At 41.4% G+C, this 19,050-nt stretch overlaps 1 protein-coding gene across 2 annotated transcripts in view; it reads right to left on the reverse strand.

The window, feature by feature from the left end:
• Positions 1 to 19,050, reverse strand: part of HTT (huntingtin) — a 1,924,961-nt gene that overhangs the window by 393,089 nt on the left and 1,512,822 nt on the right. For both annotated transcript variants that reach the window (XM_078678546.1, XM_078678545.1), the window contains one exon: positions 2,159 to 2,346. In XM_078678546.1, the coding sequence (XP_078534672.1) occupies positions 2,159 to 2,346 (188 nt within the window). The remainder of the gene's footprint in view (positions 1 to 2,158; positions 2,347 to 19,050) is intronic.

Genomic DNA, 19,050 nt, shown 5'->3' on the forward strand with positions numbered 1-19,050 from the left:
TGCACCACTAGGAACCACTAAGATACTGCAAATTGTTCAGAATTGTGCAGCCCGCCTTCTAATGAATACATCCAAACGTGTCTCAGCCAGACCTGCTTTGGTCAGCTGCATTGGCTCCCTATCCAGGAAAGAACTAGGTTTAAGGCTATGTGTGTTGTCCATAAATCTATTTCTGGAAAGGGTTCTCCACTGTTTCAGTCAATGCTGCAATTATACTGCCTCAACAGAACGCTTAGATCCAATAACAAACGACTACTTGGAGTTCCTGTGATCAAACGGTCACAAACTGGGGGTCGGAGGTCTTCCTATAATGCAGCCAAGTTCTGGAACCAGCTTCCAGAGTATCTACGACTGGAATCTAGCGATCTTAGATTTAGGAAGCAGCTTAAAACTTTCCGCTTTACTCCTTCCGCTTAAAATCTTCCTCATTCCTGATCATATTAGGTGTACAAGGTGTCACGATAAGCGCTGGAATGCCCTTGGGTAGCCATGTGCTATACAAGTGCATATTCAATTCAATAAGTTGAGGTCATCAAGGATGGCTATCTTTGAATATATTGTAAAAAGGTTAGAGATTGTATCAAACAATGTTTCTGGGGATGCTGCATTGCTAAGTATTGATCTGAGGAGAAGGATGAAGTAACATGAAAAGGTTGGGGTATGGTTGCATCTAACAAGAAGGGACTCACAATCTTGTAAAGAAACATCCCCAGGTTTGATGAGATTTGTTATTTTATTAAATATGACAGCAAAGCCGCCACTTTTTTACCTTTGTGATTTTGTGTTACAGTTTGATATTGTGGTGGAACAGCTTCATGCAATGGATGATAGAGTTGTGGGTGTATGTTTGTGAATTAAGCGACTGGTGTATTTGCTGCACGGAGAGTGTGAGGTAGAAATGGGCTTAAATGCGTTTGACTTTTTCTGGTATTCAGAGAAAATTGGATGCATGTAGGTATGTTGGGATGGTGGTCTGTCCCTAGAAAAATATATAGCTTCCCAAAGGGACGCAGTTTTTTTCAAACTTCCCATCCAGGTAAAAAGAGGAAAACTGTCTGGGCAAGACTTTGTGAAGATACATGCACACATGGGTTCTCCGAAACGGACTGATCAGTAAGGAAACCAGGATCATTTGGAATAGATGAAGTTTTCTGTCACCTGCTGACACAAGCTGCCACCTAAAGCTACAGATGTGCTCAGTAAGAAACTTTGATATGTTTGACATTCAAAGCATCAACCTTATCCCTCTTAGCAAAATGATGAGAGAATTAAGGGAACCTTGAAATGAAAGCCATGAACACCTATAAACTGGTGAGAACACTGGTGAGTGCGATGGGTCTTGTTTGGAGGGGATTCTTCAACATGTAGAGTCCACTTTCTATTTCCATTTCTCTGCCACAACTGTGCCAAAGGTGACACCGAATATCATGCTGTGTGAAACTCTGCCAACGGCACGGAAATGGGGGCTACCGCCCAGCTGAAGGTTACATTTTTATTTTATTAGACAGGTCTGACACAGAGGCTGGCACTTCCTTCCTAAAAGCTCTGGGAGCACAGCTTAATTTCTCAACTGTGTGGAAACCCAACAAAGGAGAACTACAAACAGGATTAACAGACAGAGCCTTGGCTAAATATATGTTCAGTATGGCCTCTTAATAGGTATTTTAAATAGGAAAAAAAACTAACTTGTAACTTTGCATATGGTATAAATTTGGAGGTTTGCCTGCTGTATTTCAACGTAGTCAAACTTTAAATCTGGAACACCTGACAATTCTTGAAAAGGTTTTTAATTATTAATTCACTTTGTTCTGGATGTCAAAATGAGTCATTGTTTTGCAAGACTACTGTATGTTGTATCCACAGCACTCACTTATGTTAATACATAGAGCATACTAATCGACAAATTGTGCAAGAGACAACAATGAGAACAAAGAAATACTGAAATAATCAGTCTTCAAGATTCTGGAACATGCATTATTCCAGCATAACTTCTTAACCACTGTTTTCCACAATACGTTTGGAAAACAAATGTTGCTTCCTTGCCACTTAAATAAAAGAACACCTTTAATTGACTAGCATTAAAATTGGTTACATTACCGCATGGCACCTAAATTGCAATTATCTTGTAGGACAAAAACAAATAAATAACATGACTTACCAAGGGAGGCACTCTTGTATAGCTGTTCACTAGGGGTAATCTAGCTAAGCTTATAATTATATTCTTGAAGACGGGAGTAAGGAATGCGGCAATACTGTGATTCCTTGCATGCCCAAATGCCAAGACAGTTTGCAGACTCTCCACCATTTCAGTCACCATTTCACAAGCTGTTGAAATATACTTCGGTTCTGTGAAGGAAATGATGAACAACATGTATATTACTGACCATAGACATGCAGGATAAAAACAATTCAATAGTAATCTCAGTAGTGTTGGAAGCACAGGCCTACTGCTTCACGGTGGGCATACAGAGGTGGATCTGCCGAGACACCAGATGTGGGCTCAGAGTAGCAATCAATGCTAAAGATTACTTTTGTTGGAGGCAAAAGAGGTTGGATGAAAGAGAACATCTGGACCCTCCCACCTTTTTGTACCGATTACTACTCAAAACAACCAGAAGGCGAAGGAGGTGGCAGAAGAAACCAAGATGTGGCTAAAAAAAAAACCTGTTACCTACCTGTGGTAATGTTGATTGTTTGTAATGCCCCAGCCTGGGACAATGTCCACAGAGCACCAGCTCCAGGAAGTCCACTTATGTCCTCCTCAGTGATACAGGCAGTAAGCAAAGCAGAGCGAGCCGATGGCTCCATGCTAAATAAATGATGCTATCCCAGTTGGAAGCAGTGGATTGACTGCATCCACTACACATCCAGGGAAATCAGGCAAGGGTGGAATCTAAAACAGATGTAGGCAACGAATTCACCATATGTGTAAATAACGGAAGAAGTGATTGGGATAACATCTATGACAAAGATGTAGCCATTCTAACTGAAATGAGCCCAGGTATTATTAACAATCCCATAGTATCTACTGACCCAATTGACACCTACTTAAACATCATGTCATGGAATATAGCTGGTTTGAGGAAGAACACAATATACCCGGGGTGGAACAAATACATTGAGAAATTTGACATATGTTTATTGCAGGAGACGTGGGCTATTAAGAACGTACACCGTGTGGGCTACAAAAGTTTTTTTATTGCAGCCACCCCTTCACCTAGAGGCAGGCCATCCGGAGGTTTAGTTATTTGGACTAAAATCACCATCAATGGAAGAGTGCAGCAGCTAGAGACGCACTCTCTCGAAATTCTTGGAATTAAAATAGTGACTAATGATGGCAGGGCCCTGCATGTATACAACGTCTATAGCCGACCTTGCCTGGCATCAAAAGAATCGCTAGTGTTTGACCAATTGGAACAGGTTATCAGTAGGAACAGTATAGGTACAGGTGTAATATTAGGAGGTGATTTTAATTGTGAATATGAGCCAATAAAGGGACTGGAACATATTTACGAGGAGGAAGACATGGTAAACGAGATACCCGAAATATCCGGTTTAAAATCGGTCCCATGCACATCTCTCGCACTCCAAATAATGAGTCTAATGATGACCAATGGGTTAAGATCATGTAGTGGCCGTCTCCCTTCTGATAAAATGATGGCTCCTACCTTTTACAGGAATAATTCCCATAGCAAGCTAGACTATATAGTTTTGTCCCTTGACCTTTGGAAATATGCGATTGACTGCAAGGTAGAGCTAAGATTGGAAAGCGACCACCGGCCAATCAAACTACTATTAAAAGGTACGATAATACCTAGTATTGTAGATTATACTAGTTCCCACCCTGTAAGAACTGATAATGTAATTGTTTCCAACAACCGTCGAGCAGTTAAATGGGCACAGATTTTGGACAATGGAACTAATTTAGCAAACATTTACAACTTATTAGCTTCAACTTTTTCCCCCCTCATACATACTGAAGCTCCAGTAGATGGGGATTTGTTCCTGGATTTACATGAGGGATTTTCTAGTGCAATAGTACCCATACTAACAAACACAGTTAAAGCAGATTCAGCAACTGGAAGTAGGAGGCCCATGGGGAAACCATGGTATAATAAAGCTTGCTGGAGGGCTAAATCTGAACTAATAAACTCAATCAACACTAAGGATAATAGCTCAAAGGTAAGGGAAGCGCGACAAAGATACAAGAAAGCTCTCGTGGATGCCAAATCGGCCTGGGATGATTTAATCTGGTCAGATATGTTAACGGCAGCAACGAACAAAGATTCTTTTTTATTTTGGAAATTAGTGGCTAACAAAAATCATAAAGAAAAGGGTAATGGAGAAGTTTATCTGGATGAAAACACGTGGAGAGACCACTTCACTTCCCTATACGCAGGCCCGGATTCTGAGGTCGAGTGGGACTGCCACTCAGTGTCTAACCAGGAAGAGAGTATCCTGGAGTTTAACCTAGAGGAAACAATTTTAGCAATAAATATGGTGAAAAAAAGTAAAGCCCCCGGTCTAGACTCCATTCCAGGAGACTTGTATAAACATGACCCGAGTATCTGGGGGCCGTACCTTAATCACTTGTTTAATTTTATAGCTGCGGGAGCTGAAATACCTGTTTCATGGAGAGGGGCAGTAATTATCTGCATCTACAAAAAGGGGGATAGGAGAGACCCAGCTAATTACCGCCCTATCAGTTTGATAGATACCAAAATCAGCACAATAGATCAAGTGTTCAGGTTTTGCTGTCTGATGACCTGGAAATACATTAGTCTAAAGAAGGGCCATTTGTATGTGGCATTTATTGACTTAAGAGCTGCTTTCGACCTCATCCCCAGGCATCTGCTGTGGAAAGAACTTGAGAAACAGGGACTACCCGCCAATATCATAGAGCAGCTAATAAGATTACACCGTGATAACTTTGCTAGGGTAAGGTGGGGCCCTGGGGGTGAATTAACGAGTCCTATCCCCATAAAGAGGAGTGCGCCAGGGCTACGTCCTGGTGCCTACCCTCTTTTCCTTGTTTGTTAATGATGTTCCCATTTATTTAAGTAAATGCAGAAATGACTCACCTAAACTGGGGGGAGAGGTGGTGTCGTCCCTATTGTTCGCAGATGACACCATTCTAATATCTCAAACTGCAAATGGTTTACAGCGTCTTCTCAACTCCTTTGCCTCTTATTGTAGTGAGAAAGGATTAGAGATAAATGCAAGTAAGACCAAATATATGGCCATAAACCCCCACAGCTCTTTCAGAGGAAATCTGGTCCTAGGCAACCAAAAACTGGAATATGTACAAAACTTAACTACTTGGGAGTCTCACTCGATTCTAAAATGCAGTGGAAAACCCAAATTGAAAAAAGCAAGTTACTTTTAATTCAGAACAGTCGCCCCATACTGAAAAGGCACGGGGATAGCCAGAATAAAGCAGTGCTTCATGCACTTGAGGTGTATCGAGCTAAAGCTCAAGCGGCGGCCTTATATGGGGCTGAACTGTGGGGCCCTGCATGTAAAAAATCATTTGAGGTGAAAGAAAACATATTCTACAGATCTCTCCTAAAGATACCCGTGCGTAACCCTACAATCCCGATGATGTTAGACCTCAAGATGAGGCGCACTGATCATCACGCAATACTTAGACCACTAATGTTCTGGGTTCGGTTATGGACCACACCGGCACTCCTTCATTATAGAGCAGAGTTAGAGGAGTTAAAAGATCTGGATAGCTCTAACTGCATCACATGGTTCACACACATAAGAGTATGGTTTGAGAGGGTAGGACTGTCACATTTTTGGAATAGCCCTAATGCTTTAACCCCTAACTCGAAAAGGACATTAAAAGCTATCTTTTGGGTCTATATGAACAAACACAGAACTAATGATGTATCAAATGGCTCCCTAACTAGAGAATTTCTGTTGTTCAAAGTAGACCCCCACTATGAATCCTTCCTGAATGAAGTGAACCCACCACTAGCCAAAACCCTATACCTTAAATTTAGGTATAGAATACTCTTGTTAAAAAGTTGTGTTGCAAGGTGGAACAAAAATAGTGACGATAAATGCACCATGTGTAGTGGAGGTGGGAGGGAGGACATTACGCATGTTCTGTTCTTCTGCCCTGCCTACAAGGCTCAAAGGATAAAGTGGATTAAACTACTTTGTATAAATTTAGGAGTGCGGAGGTGCAGAGATGCAGAAAGAATCTTATTAACAGAAACGCGGCAGGTCCTTGTATTTGGCATTAGTAGGTATCTGCTTGCAGTGTATTTCATAAGGAAAAAAGTGGGCGAAAAAATATGAACTGTAATAAGATTACTGATCACAGCTGGTACCGATTATGTCTAAAGGAAATGTTTACATAGTGTTTTTTAAAACTTTAAAATTTTAAAAACAATTTAACAAAAAATGTGTTCTTTATATTCTATATTGTGATTAATTCGATTAACCAAGACATATCTAATACCTGTATCTAGTGTAGTACTCATGTATATAATGGTTTTATAAATATTTGTATGACTATTTTACTGTACTGCCTATGAAGTTTTATGATACTTTCTATCGAAATAAAGTGAATTGAATTGAAAATAAATGATGCAGCCACATAAGAAATAGAACCAATGTCATTAAAGGTGCAAAACCTTTTCTTCTAATCGGTAGTATTCGCTCTGCTGATTACCCATCTAGGAAATAGTTCTCAGAATTGAAGGCTCCCTGATAACATAATAAGGGTTATCTTAAGGCATGCAACAATGCCTAATGAATGTGTTAAGTAAAGCCCAAATGACTGTCTAGCAAACTGCCGGCAAGGTCGCCCCTCTGATGAAAGGAGTAATAGCTGAAATGGTCCTGGCAAAATGTGGATACTAACAAGTGAAGTCCTTCTGGCTAATGCTTGGCGCTCTCTAAGCTAGATACAATCCAGTTACTTGTAGGTTTTTGTTACTTCAATACCATTAGTAGGATCGTATTAAGCCACAAGCAACTGATACTATACAGCACTCTTCAGATCTCGAACTATAATGACAAACTGGAGGTAGGAGTTTCCAAAAGGGGAGTACCTGTGCACAGTGGTTTCAGTGAAAACGTGTTACCATCTCAAGCAGAAAGTTAGTTTCACTCCAAAAGTCCCATTATCATTAGAGAATACACGCAATACTAGTCTGCAGATAAAAGAGTTAAGCAGCAGTTCTTGAAAAGAGAAACAGTGTCTTGAAAGGGAGACATATGACGTTATGATTAAGTGATGGTTCTAAAGGAGGAGCCTTCATTATCTTTAGAGAGGACTATGGCTTCAAAGAACAGGCTTATGGCCTTATCGTGCACATACATGGAGAGCCCGCAGCACCGCTTACTAGGAGACTCACAGCCCCTCTTACACTGGATGTAACGTACAATTCCATGCCTCTCACGTGGATCCAGCAAAGGTTTCAAGCATTACTGAATGCACACCAGCGACAGAAACGTAATCTACTGCTATCAAGATGGATGGCACTCCGGTGCCTTGCTTCCATCATGAGGCGGATCCTCTCAGCCATACGTTCATGGCCCTAGAATGTCAATCCGTCAGGAGCCAGAAGTGTACCTAAAGGATGGCCAGCTATAGGTGATGCAATCTCCCTCTTAGGCCAGTTCGCATATGTTTGTTCTCATATGCCCTGCATTGGTATTGCCTTCAGTACCAACAAATACCATCTGGGCAGTGGCGCTGGAAGTAGGGGTGCAGTAGGACAATAGCCAACAACGAGGCTTTTGGACTTCTTATTTTTGTAGTATTTTATGTGCTTTCAAATTATAAAAGTCAGAAGAATTGAAGGAATAATTTATTCTTACATGTGACTTCCTATTGTTAGATCCACAAAGTGATGGCCTTAGGTAATTTGAAAATAAATCATCCCATGACCACGAAGACGGTGAGAGCAGGATGGTATGTCAACAACCAACAAAAAAAGCCCACATAAGTACACAAATACACACTCCGGTAAGATTCCTTTGTCAGCTTGCTTTCAAATAACACATAGTTCAAATATTTTAACAAAACTAGAACTACTAGTTGTCTCAGAGTAGTTGTGTGAAGGAAACAACAACTTGCAATAATAGTCATTTTATTTTGTTTAGCTTTTAACACCATTCTTCTGTCGTTTCTAAGCGCTGTAAATAACAGGGGTTACATTTACCCAATTTAAAAGTATTCAGTTTATCAACCTTCAGAAGGTTGGAAGGCTGAGATGGCCTTGCTGGGGTTTGAACTCGTGATCTGCAGTCTGTGTTAGGTACACAAAGTTAAAATCACAAAGTATTGCCGTCTTCTAAATATCAATTTTTTCGGTAAAAACTGAACCAATTAGAAGATCGCTTCGTAGGCAGGTCCCATGTTTCATTGGCACCCATTGTCAATTATCTGCACTCCCGTATGTTGCATTTTTTTTAACTTGTTGATCTTGGCCATTTTTCCATTCATTTTACTTTACAATACGCTTTAGTACTTTCTAGCATTCCGCATATTTTGATCTCGAATATTAACCTTATTTTGGGGTACTGTGTGGGCCTGGACAGCAGGCATAGTAACACACTGAACTCCTGTATAACTTAGAGCTTGTCAATCACTGTTTAGGAGTCCACTCTGGCACCATCTTTATTGTGTAGCTGATAACACTTCTAGAGTGCACACCTCCAAAAATGTGTCTCTGTGTGGTTTAGATGGGGGAGGTGGCTGTTAGGAACTGGACTGGTTTGAAAATTCATTGAGTATCTAGCTGTGTCACATGTCACAACAACAGCTATATACAAGCAGCGAAGCCTGAGTCTGCACGCAGGTGGCTGCTGCATGCACACCACAACACCAAGACTTCTGATCCAACTTCAGATCCTGCATTTGCCACCTGGTGTGCTTGATCAGCAGGATGCTGGAGGCCATCAATCCCAGTAGCCTCAGAGCAGACCTCCCTGGAACCCAGGACACAGGACAGAGGCTGAAAGATCAGGATCATAGCCTGAAGGCCCTGAACTCTCCTTTCTGAGGGAAAGGCATGAAAGCGAACCATGTCCAGAATGGCTCCGATGAAGGGGAGCTGCTATTACCACTATCAATATCGTGAACACATGAGGAGCGCTGAAGAGGAGTACCGTGAACTGAAAATGCTCCAGTCTCACCATGAACCGCAGATAACTGGATGGGCCTGCAGGAAAGGCCTATGGAAATAGTTGCCCTGCAGATCCGAAACCACCCAATCAGTCTCCAGGGTTAAGAGCAGACAGGGCCTGAGCTAGGGTGAGCATTCTGAATATGTGCCTCCTGAGGAAAGCGTTGAGAGGGAACAAGTCTAAAATATGACAAAGGCCTCCATCCTTCTTTGGCACCAGAAATTAGCAGTAATAACAACCAAAATCTACTTCTGGCGCAGGCAACCTCCCAATAGCCCCTTTGGACAATAGGGCTTGCACTTCCTGCCATAAGACAGACACATGGTCCTTTGTCAGTCGGTCCTGGGTCAGTGGAAGATGTGGCGTAGTCGCTATGAAGGGTAGGGTGTATCCCTCCTCGATAATCTGCAGGACCCACATGTCCAATGTTATGGCCTGCCAACCTAGTAGGAATAATTGGATCTTGCCTCCAACCAGAAGTCTGTGCTCCACTGAGGGCACGCTAAAGGGCTTTAGTAGGTAAGGACGCGGGTTGGGGATGGTGCCAGTAGGGTGACTGGCCCATTGACCCGACTGCAGGGTTGGGTGGTTCCTAAGACTCAACAATGAAATTGCAGAGTACCTTGCTGAGGCATAAGTGGCTTCCTGTATTGTAAGCTTTTGCTGAAACCACAAATGAAATGGTAGGGTTGATGTGGCTGGTGGCGCAGATAAGCCCAGGGAGCGTGTTATGGCCCTGCTCTCTTTGAACCGCTGTGGAGTGGAATCTGCCTTGTCCCGAAGAAGATGAGTCCCGTCAAAGGGCAAGTCCATAAGGAATGACTCTACATCGCCTGAAAAACCTGTTGACTACAGACAGCCATGGCAATGGATGTTGACTCTGGTGCCAATGCTCAAATCAGGGATGTCAAGGCCATAACCAATTAATTGGCCGCATCACAACCATCTTTTTATAGCTTGGGTTAGGACAGGTTGGTAGTCTTTTGGGACACCTGTAGGGCTTGAGCCACCAAAACCCAAAGATAGTGGGAATAGTAGCCCAGCAGGCAACGCAACTGATAAGGGTGGACCAAAGGGCCAAACTGGTGGAAGAAAATATTCTATTCCCTTCCTAAAGGTCTCCACTCTTTTGGACTCCCTATCAGGGGAAGCAGTCTGAAAAATATTTGGTTTGCCTGACTAGTAGATGCCTGCACCACTAAGCTCTTTGGGAGAAATGAGTGTTTGGGAAATTGTTGGTGGATGGTTCAGTAAATTTGGTAAAGGACTTGATAAAGTGGGAGAATGGTTTGTAAGTGTTGGTGACGGTATACTAAAGAGACTTATAAATCCAGTAATAACTTTGTAACTTTACACATAATGGGCCTAGTATCAATATGGAAACTTTTCTTACTTTTGTTTAAAGGGAGGATTAAAATGTGGTTCTAAAAAGAAGACGATGACCACTAGAAAAAGAAAGAAGGATATTGAACTTTATGCCCTCAAATTAGTTATGATTGGTGTATGAGGATTTGAAAGCCTTGCAAAGGATGAAATTTAAAAAGCCGACAAAGATTATTGAAGTGTTAGTACTGTAGAGTAATAATTTTAATGATGAGTTCAGAAATCATTGGGGGAATTTGTAGGAGTACTTTTAATAATTAGAAATGATGTTTAACTCATGCTTTAAGTGAGCGTATCTAGGCTGCAAACATTACAATGCCACAATCAGCTTGCATTGGTATCTACTCATCTGTGCAGAAAGAAATGTGGACTTTTATTTCACGCTCCCCAGGTTGCTTCCTTTAGCAAGTCATTAATGGTGTACTTCAAAACCCATAACACTATGCATGTCAAACTGAAGATACTGCTACACAATTCATGGTGTTTGACAAACACTTGCTGCTGCACACCTTTCCTTCAGAGTAAGGCTGGAAATTATACTATTTTAACCTTTGTGAGACAACTCTATCCTTGCTAACAAGCAATTTGTTGGGGGTCATTCCATACAATTCTACTTACTGACTTAACCTCCACAATTCAGGTGGAAAGTACATCTTAATACCCTCATGATGATAAAATATTGATATACTATTCCTGAACTAGCATTTTATTTTACATATCATTGGAAAGGATGCATGATATCAGAGAAACATAATATCAAAGAGCCACAAAACTGATACAAAAGCAACCCTTCTCTATGCTAGGAGGAAAATAATGACCACAATTCTCACTTTAAGAGGTTCAGAACCATTTCCCTCCAAAGACATTGCATTCTGAAAATGACTATCATCACTAGTTTCAAGAGAAAAGATTTGGCACTCAATATAATGGTACCAGTGGCCTCTAGCCAAGGATGACTTAACTCACGTAATCACGTTTCAACGGCAAACATATGCATTTACACTGTATTTTGCTACACGCTCAGGAGCAAAATATACATATTTTGAAATATTGGTTTCTTACCATTAAATATTAATCAAAAAGCAATAGTGATATTTGCACATCTGTTATCTTGACATCGACTGGAACTATAGACGCTTGTGAGATCTTTGCATGAAACCCGGAACAGCTGTATCATTGGATGGCTACAGCCTCGTGCCTCACTGTCCGAATTGTGAGATCCTTTGGCACTGGTGCCTTTTGTGTATAAGACCTTCCTGCACAATTGCCTTGCTGTGTCTCCTTCCAATAGGAATTATGTCTCTGGAGTATGCATGACTGATGCCACCCTAGGTATATTACCTCCAGAAAAACAGAATATGCTGACTATGGTCTAGTATTCTATTTATGACAATTAAAAGACAAACAGCTACTTCTTGTATGTAGTTCAGTGTGTTTCACTTAGGTAATTAGTCCCAGAGAAGAGTCCAACTGGGGTCTGTATGGTTGACAGCATCAATGCTATGTCTCACCTTTCTCATAAGATCTGCCGCCTTATTGAATTATCTGCCACTAGCTCGAGGGTATTTTGAAATGTAAATGTCCTTGGTTTGTACCGTCATGTGAAGCATTTATTTGAGGAAACGCTTTCTCTATCTGGGGGTATACATTTGTTTAGGTCATGTTTTAAATGTTTGCTTGACAAATGTTATCTTTACTTAAAGCTCCTCTCCCTGAAGCTAATCATTCTCCTGTGTCTCCGTTCTTTCAGGAGAATTTTAGATGAAAAGGCGGGGCAGTTTGCCAGTATGTTCTAAACGCCTAAACCTGTGACCTTGCTTGTTACAAGAAGGGCCAAGTATAGAATGTCATCCATTTGCTACATGGCCTTTGCCAGCAAGGTCAATTCCAAACTAAGTGCTATGAAGCGTCGCAGGTATAGGGTCGTGGACGTTGGGCTCGAGATCCCAGACTCTTCACCAATCCTCAAGAGGCACCACCACCCACTTTCTGCTTCAGTCAATCTATAGTGTTTTTTTAGTCTATGCAGGATGCCAGGATTGACATTTCCCTTTAAAAAGCACAATTCCCCTGGCAGAGTATTGTGTCCAAGGCTTTCCAGTCTGGAGCTCACTTAGAGGACATTTTGAAGTCTGAATGCTGGGCATGTTGAACTTAGCAGTGTTTTTTAACTTATAATAGTTTTCATTGATTTTACACATAAAGAACTGAGGGTAGGCATGCACACCACACAACAGAAGTAACTTTAACTCTCCACCTCACTCCGAAGTCCCTTCCCCCATGGTTCCCCGACATTTGCAATATGTGAAACAATACTATTTAACTGTATTCTCTTCCCCAGTCATCCCCACACAGTTCGTTGTCTGGAGAAATCTCTCAATGTCCAAGAGGCTCAGTGCACCTAGTCTATTTGGACATGCGAGGCCTTTTTTTGTCGTTCTTCAAATATGGCAGTACTGGATCCTACATTTTGGTACATTCACAGGTGGCATCTCTAGGGTAACATGCTATTTTCTAATTTTACCATCTGAAGCCACATCTGTACAGTGGGGACCACATTCTTTCGCAAAATCCCCAAAATGTCTTGCTTTGCGGCTAGCAGGAGGCGAGAAATTCTCTTCCGTCAGGAAGATTGGATTGGGTATTTATCATTCATAGATACTCCTAAAATAAGGGATAGTGGGTTTATATTCAACCATCTCCCCCTAATGTTAGCTATAGTGGAGGGTATTGCTTCCCAGAATCACTCTAGTTTGGGACATGACCATAAGATATGTAAGATTGTGACTGTACACCCACACTGTCTCCAGCACATCACAGGGTGAGATTTATCTCTAGTGTGTAATTGCTCCAGGGTGTAGTGCCACCTGAACACGATCTTATACAGGGTTTCTCGATCTTCTGTGTGGTGTGCTAAATTGGTGGAACTTGTGAAAATGGGCGCTCATTGCTTTTGGTCCATTGTAACTCCTTGGTCCCTCTCTCAGCTTTTCTGAAAGGCCAGGTCGGTTCATGGAGGAGGCATGTGTTAAGGATGGTGTAAACTTTAGAGACTAAATGGCATGTTATTTTGAGGATCTGGAGGATTTTTATGAAAGTTGTGATTGCATGTATAGCTGCTTCTTTAATATGTGGTTGCATAAGCCAGTGTCTGAGCTGTAGATAATTATATCTCTCCTTTTCAGGCAATCGATACGTGGATTTGTTATCCATGAATTAGTGGATGAGTTTCCCATCATTGTGAATAAAGGAGATGGGTGGCTTTGTTATATTTCCATCTAGGACCCTAATTCGATATTCCCAATGTATGCCCTTGTATGGCTATAATAAATAATATCCTAATAAAGGCATAAGAATCATATCCATATTTAGTCATAGCCCATGCAGTCCAAATTAAGCAAGGCTACTTCCCCAGACTCCTAGAGAGTACAAGGCGTTCTTTAAACAAAGCAAACCTCCAGCAACCTGGGAAATCCCCATGCTTCTGTTTTGATTTGTCCTAGAACTCCTGCGAGCACTGAAAGAACAGCCAGTTCTTAGTGACATCTTTATTGACGTCTTATGTCCAACCTTACATCAAACCCGGCACCTTTCAGGTATAAATATACCAACGTTGCCGTAAGCAAACACACGGTGGTTTGGAGCAGAGCGGCTATCTACTTGCCCGAGAGCCCAGCTGATGCGAGAGCCCACGGACGCCGCCCCTCCCTTTTGACGCACTTAGAAAGATGCTGTCTTTTTCTCCAGCCGAGAAAATCCAGCTCTGGTGTTTCCAGATACCCTTGCGGGTTGCTGGGATATCGAGTCCTGAGAGAGAGATACCAGACCTCCTGCTTTCTATTACCCAGGTACGGAGCTGACTAAACCCTTAAAGAGAATTCTTGATTCAGATTCCTTGGCAAAACCAACTTAACTTAAACTGCTACTTACTTACTCCTTCCCACGTATTAGGCTTAGGTCAGGTACACCGGGGTAGGTGTATTTAGAAGCACCAGTTGAGTACGTTAGTCAATGTTTTTATGTATGTATATATTTTATCCATTTTAAAGTATCATATGGCTAAGAAACCATATCAATGCTTTTACAGTATTATTTCATAATACTACTTTTACTGTAAGCACTTTACGATAAGTATTGCAATTGTGGCAATTCATTTTTCTTACATGAGAAAGAAGACTGCTCAATAAATAACACCTTTTATTGAAAACGCCCGTCTCGCTATTCTCTGCACTCTGGTGAAACTAAGTATGCACAATTGACTGAGTTAAATAGCGGTCTATTGTTTTCACACGACTCTAGAGATACACTCTTATTCTGAGGGAGCAAAGTTGTCATGTTTTATGGTTGTCAGAAGCTAATCCCTTCTTGTCTATCCAGGGAAGTTAAACTCCTCCTTGTTTATTCGAGAAAGTTTCTAGTGACCTCTGAGCTAGCTGGCAAAACTAATTAAGTCTAATATAGTCAGTACACTGCTGTTTATATTATTCCAATGCGCAGAGCCTATTGGGAATATAGGAACTACACTACATGGCGCCCAACGTTTGGTAAGGCGATAAATCTAACGCAAGACGTTAGAGTAACTCAGTCGTGCTTTTTCACACAGACGCTTTTCCCGTAAAAACTCCAATAGACGTCCGGAGTGGGTAAAAGGTTAAAATCCGCCGGAACTTAGTAGGAAGAGATTCCTACGTATAGTTTTTGGTTTAGTCAACGTTGAAGGATACAGTGTTCCAAAATATTGTGCACCTAATCTTTGTTTCCTTGAAACTTGATCTGCAACAACACTTTCTGTCAGTAAAATGGTAGAAAGTGATGATGAAGCGGACAGAGCTAGAATAGCAGCTCAACTCCTAGCGGATGACACAAGTCTCCAAGAAAATGACCCGAATGTTATACTCATTCCGTCAAATATAAGAAGAACTATAACTATTAAACGTATAGAAAATGGACTAACATCACGAGGTGGTACAGTCATATTCGTGGTAGAGGCCCATGAATATCGGCAGACAGAGGTATTCCATTCATGGATACACTTTCCAGCAGCAAACCCTGTAACAAAAGAATTCCACTATTACAAAATAGAGGAACCTCCGGAAGAATACACTCCTTTCGAGGATATTGAAATCCCACTAAATTACCAAGAGCACCTGCTCTGGTTTAAAGGCGCCCTAAAACATCAAAATCACATCACCAGGCTCGGTCCACTAGGTAGACCAGGAGCAACGTGGCCGGTTCTAGCCAGATAGTCACCAGAACCCGACATTGGAAAAATGTCAAGCGAAGAACTCTTAGTTAAAATAAAAGAATTAACAAAGGCATATAGAGAATTAGTTCAATTGGCAATGGACGATATAACATATCTCCAGAAATTGAAGGAAACAGATATAGCAGAACAACCTTTTGAACTTGCCAGAATCGTAGAAAAATCCTATGAAGAACTAGGTAGAGATAGTTTGGGTGGGAAACCAGTAAAACCCCAACTAACTGAAAATCCTGAAAAAACCTTTATTAAAAATAATCTAAATACTCCAAAAAAGAGTTGGGATGGTAATAAACAATCCACTCCCCAAAAAAAACGATTCCAGTCCAGAGGAAGGTCTCCTCAACGGAGAGAAAGATCTTCAGACCGAGGAAACAAGTCTCCCCAGAGGGAGCCCTCTGAGAAAAGATACAACCTTAGAAATAGGGATAATTTGAAAAAACCTGATAGATATCAAGATATTGATACACGTCCCTCTCGATATTTTCAGACTTCCTCGCAGAAATCGGAAAGAAGAGGACGGTCAGAACACAGGGAAGAGCACGTCAAGTCCAAAGACAAGGAACCTGCGCATCAAAGTAAAAAATTACAATTTCCAAGAAAGAAGGTAACCAGTATGAAAATAATTGAACATGCCGAGGATACCGAGGACACAACTGAAAAACAGAGAGTGGGCCCAGAAAATGCTAGACAGCGCAGCAGAAGTGGCCATAGCTCGCAAGATCCTGATGAATCTTCTGGAAACAGTGGACACGAATGAATACATTCAGGTGGAAACTGCAGATACCAGAGTTAGCAAACCTCATAAAATATACGAAATAACACTGCGTATAGAGGGGGATAAGACTAGGAAAGTAAGGGGTCTCTTTTGGGATAACCTTTCGAAAGGCTATGACATTCTTTTAGCTGAAAAAGACTGGCCACCAGAGTTTGTCAGGGAGTGCCCTCATGGCGAAGAAATGATTATGCCTGCCTTCTCAAATCATATTCCAACTCATAAAAAATCCATATATGCAAGAAAATGGGCAGTGGCCCAAGCTCCTGCATTATATAAAAATCATGTAGGATGGGATGAGGACTCTCCTCCTCACAAAATCCAGTTAAAATGTCAACCCACTGAATACCAAGGGGTGATTGAAACATGCACCTCACAAATGAACAATCCTTTGTTTCCTGTCTCCAAGCCAGACGATTCATATCGTCTAGTTTTGGACTACAGACACTTAAACTCCTGTTGCAAAACATTTGCAGTACATAACTCGCACAGTGCAGCACTAATGAATAACATCGTGCGCAAAAAATACAAAAAGACATTAGACATCTCTAATGGATTCTTCTGTCAAAACATTGCACCTGAAAGCAGGTATTTGACCGCTTTCTCAAAAACGGGGTAAAAAAAAACGTCTGTCGACTCCCACAGGGATTCAAGAATAGCCCAGGATTATTCTCAGCAAGGGTAACAGAGTTACTACAAATATATGATGATGAAGCATTATCTTATGTTGATGACATCTATCTCACAGATGATGACCTGGAGACTCACTTGAAAAGAGTAAACACCATAATACTTGGGTTTGCAGCTGAGGGTTACAAATTCAACTAAAAAGTCACGAATTGCCCATCTAACTGTCCTGTTTTTAGGATATGAATTATCAAGTGAAGGCAAAAGCCTAGCAGACAACTTCTTAGAGAAGTGTGCTGTACTCCAAGCACCTAAAACGCTGAAGAACTTACAATCAATACTAGGTTTCCTGAATTTCGGAAGAACGTATATTCTAAATTATGCGGAGAGGGTTAAACCTCTCTATGAATTAATAACACCTGATTTCAAACCAATTAATTGGACTCAGAAACACACAGAAATTTTAAGAGCATTGCAAACAGACATGTTAGCTAAAACAAAATTACAAACTCGCGAAAACGTACGCAACCTTGTAATCCGAGTCATCCCAGGAAGATGCGGATTCACGTACCTGACCTCTAATGAGGGAGAAACTGTACCAATAGCTTACAAATCACACTTGTACACACAAGCTGAAATGAAATTCAGTTCTACTGAAAAGATTATAATAGCGGTTCAAACTGCTGTAGCAAAAGAAAGAGCCCAAGCCCAAGCCAGAAGGATAACTGTTTTAACAGCAGAATCAGCCCTTGAGGCATTAACAAGTCCACGCAATTTGACTGATGTGGCATTAGATCCAAAATGGATACAATGGGAAAATTCTCTTGCTGCAGAAGAAGTGAAATACTATTTTGACCCGAAAATGAAAAAACTAGAAAATCTAGAATATGAAGAAGAATATCCTCTGCCAATCGAAATTCTGCCTCTCGAACAATACACATGTGTAATCTATATGGACAGATTTGCACAACACTACGATGTGGAGGAAAAATCCTACAACGCAGCGTGCGCGATTGTTAAAGGTCGCTGGCGCTTTGGTAAATTCAGACCATTAATTACCAAAACTGAATCACTCAGAAACTGCTCAACTCAGCGAGCTGAAATAAGATCTTTAAAGATGGCGCTTAAAAATGCCGATCGCGAATTCCCCACACTAATAGTGTGCGATTCGCATTACTGCGTCAAGTCTTACAATAACGACTTGCAGAACTGGGTTCAAAACGATTACAACGATGACACAGGTGCCACAATAAAGCATAAGAAGCTTTGCGAACAGGTAGTTCTTTTGCAGAAAGAACTACGAAAGACTCACATGATACATACACTGAGTCATCAACATGATGGCGTTCACGTTGCAGGGAATTCATTGGCTCACAGAGCCACAGCGGAAGCAGCTCAACCGGCTTCCGTAGCCACAAAAAAGCGTTCAGAAAAATACATAGACGGGGAAACCATGCTAGCAGTAAAAGCGTCTTTGAAAGGCGACTATGCAGCATTACCTGTGAACTATCCACTCAATAATACATACATATTGATGCAAACTCCGTTCCTTTTGCTCAAATCCCTGGAGTGGGGGATAGAGTAATTGCCAACACGAACATGAGAGTCTTATTAATAGCAGATGCACACATGGGTGAAGGTCTAAGGCACCAAGAGATCAAGGAATCTCTGAAAGAATTACAATCAGAATACTGGTGGCCGGGGATGAGCCTGCAACATTACAATTTGCAATGGGCTGTCCAAACTGCAACAGAGATCGCAGTTGTGAACCGACCGGAGTATTGCCAGGACCCTTCTATTAGAAAGCATAAGGCTATCTATACGCAAAAATCCATCAGGAGAAATGCGTCCCATT

This window comes from Lissotriton helveticus, chromosome 2_2 (genome assembly GCF_964261635.1).
Source record: "Lissotriton helveticus chromosome 2_2, aLisHel1.1, whole genome shotgun sequence".
NCBI lineage: Eukaryota > Metazoa > Chordata > Amphibia > Caudata > Salamandridae > Lissotriton > Lissotriton helveticus.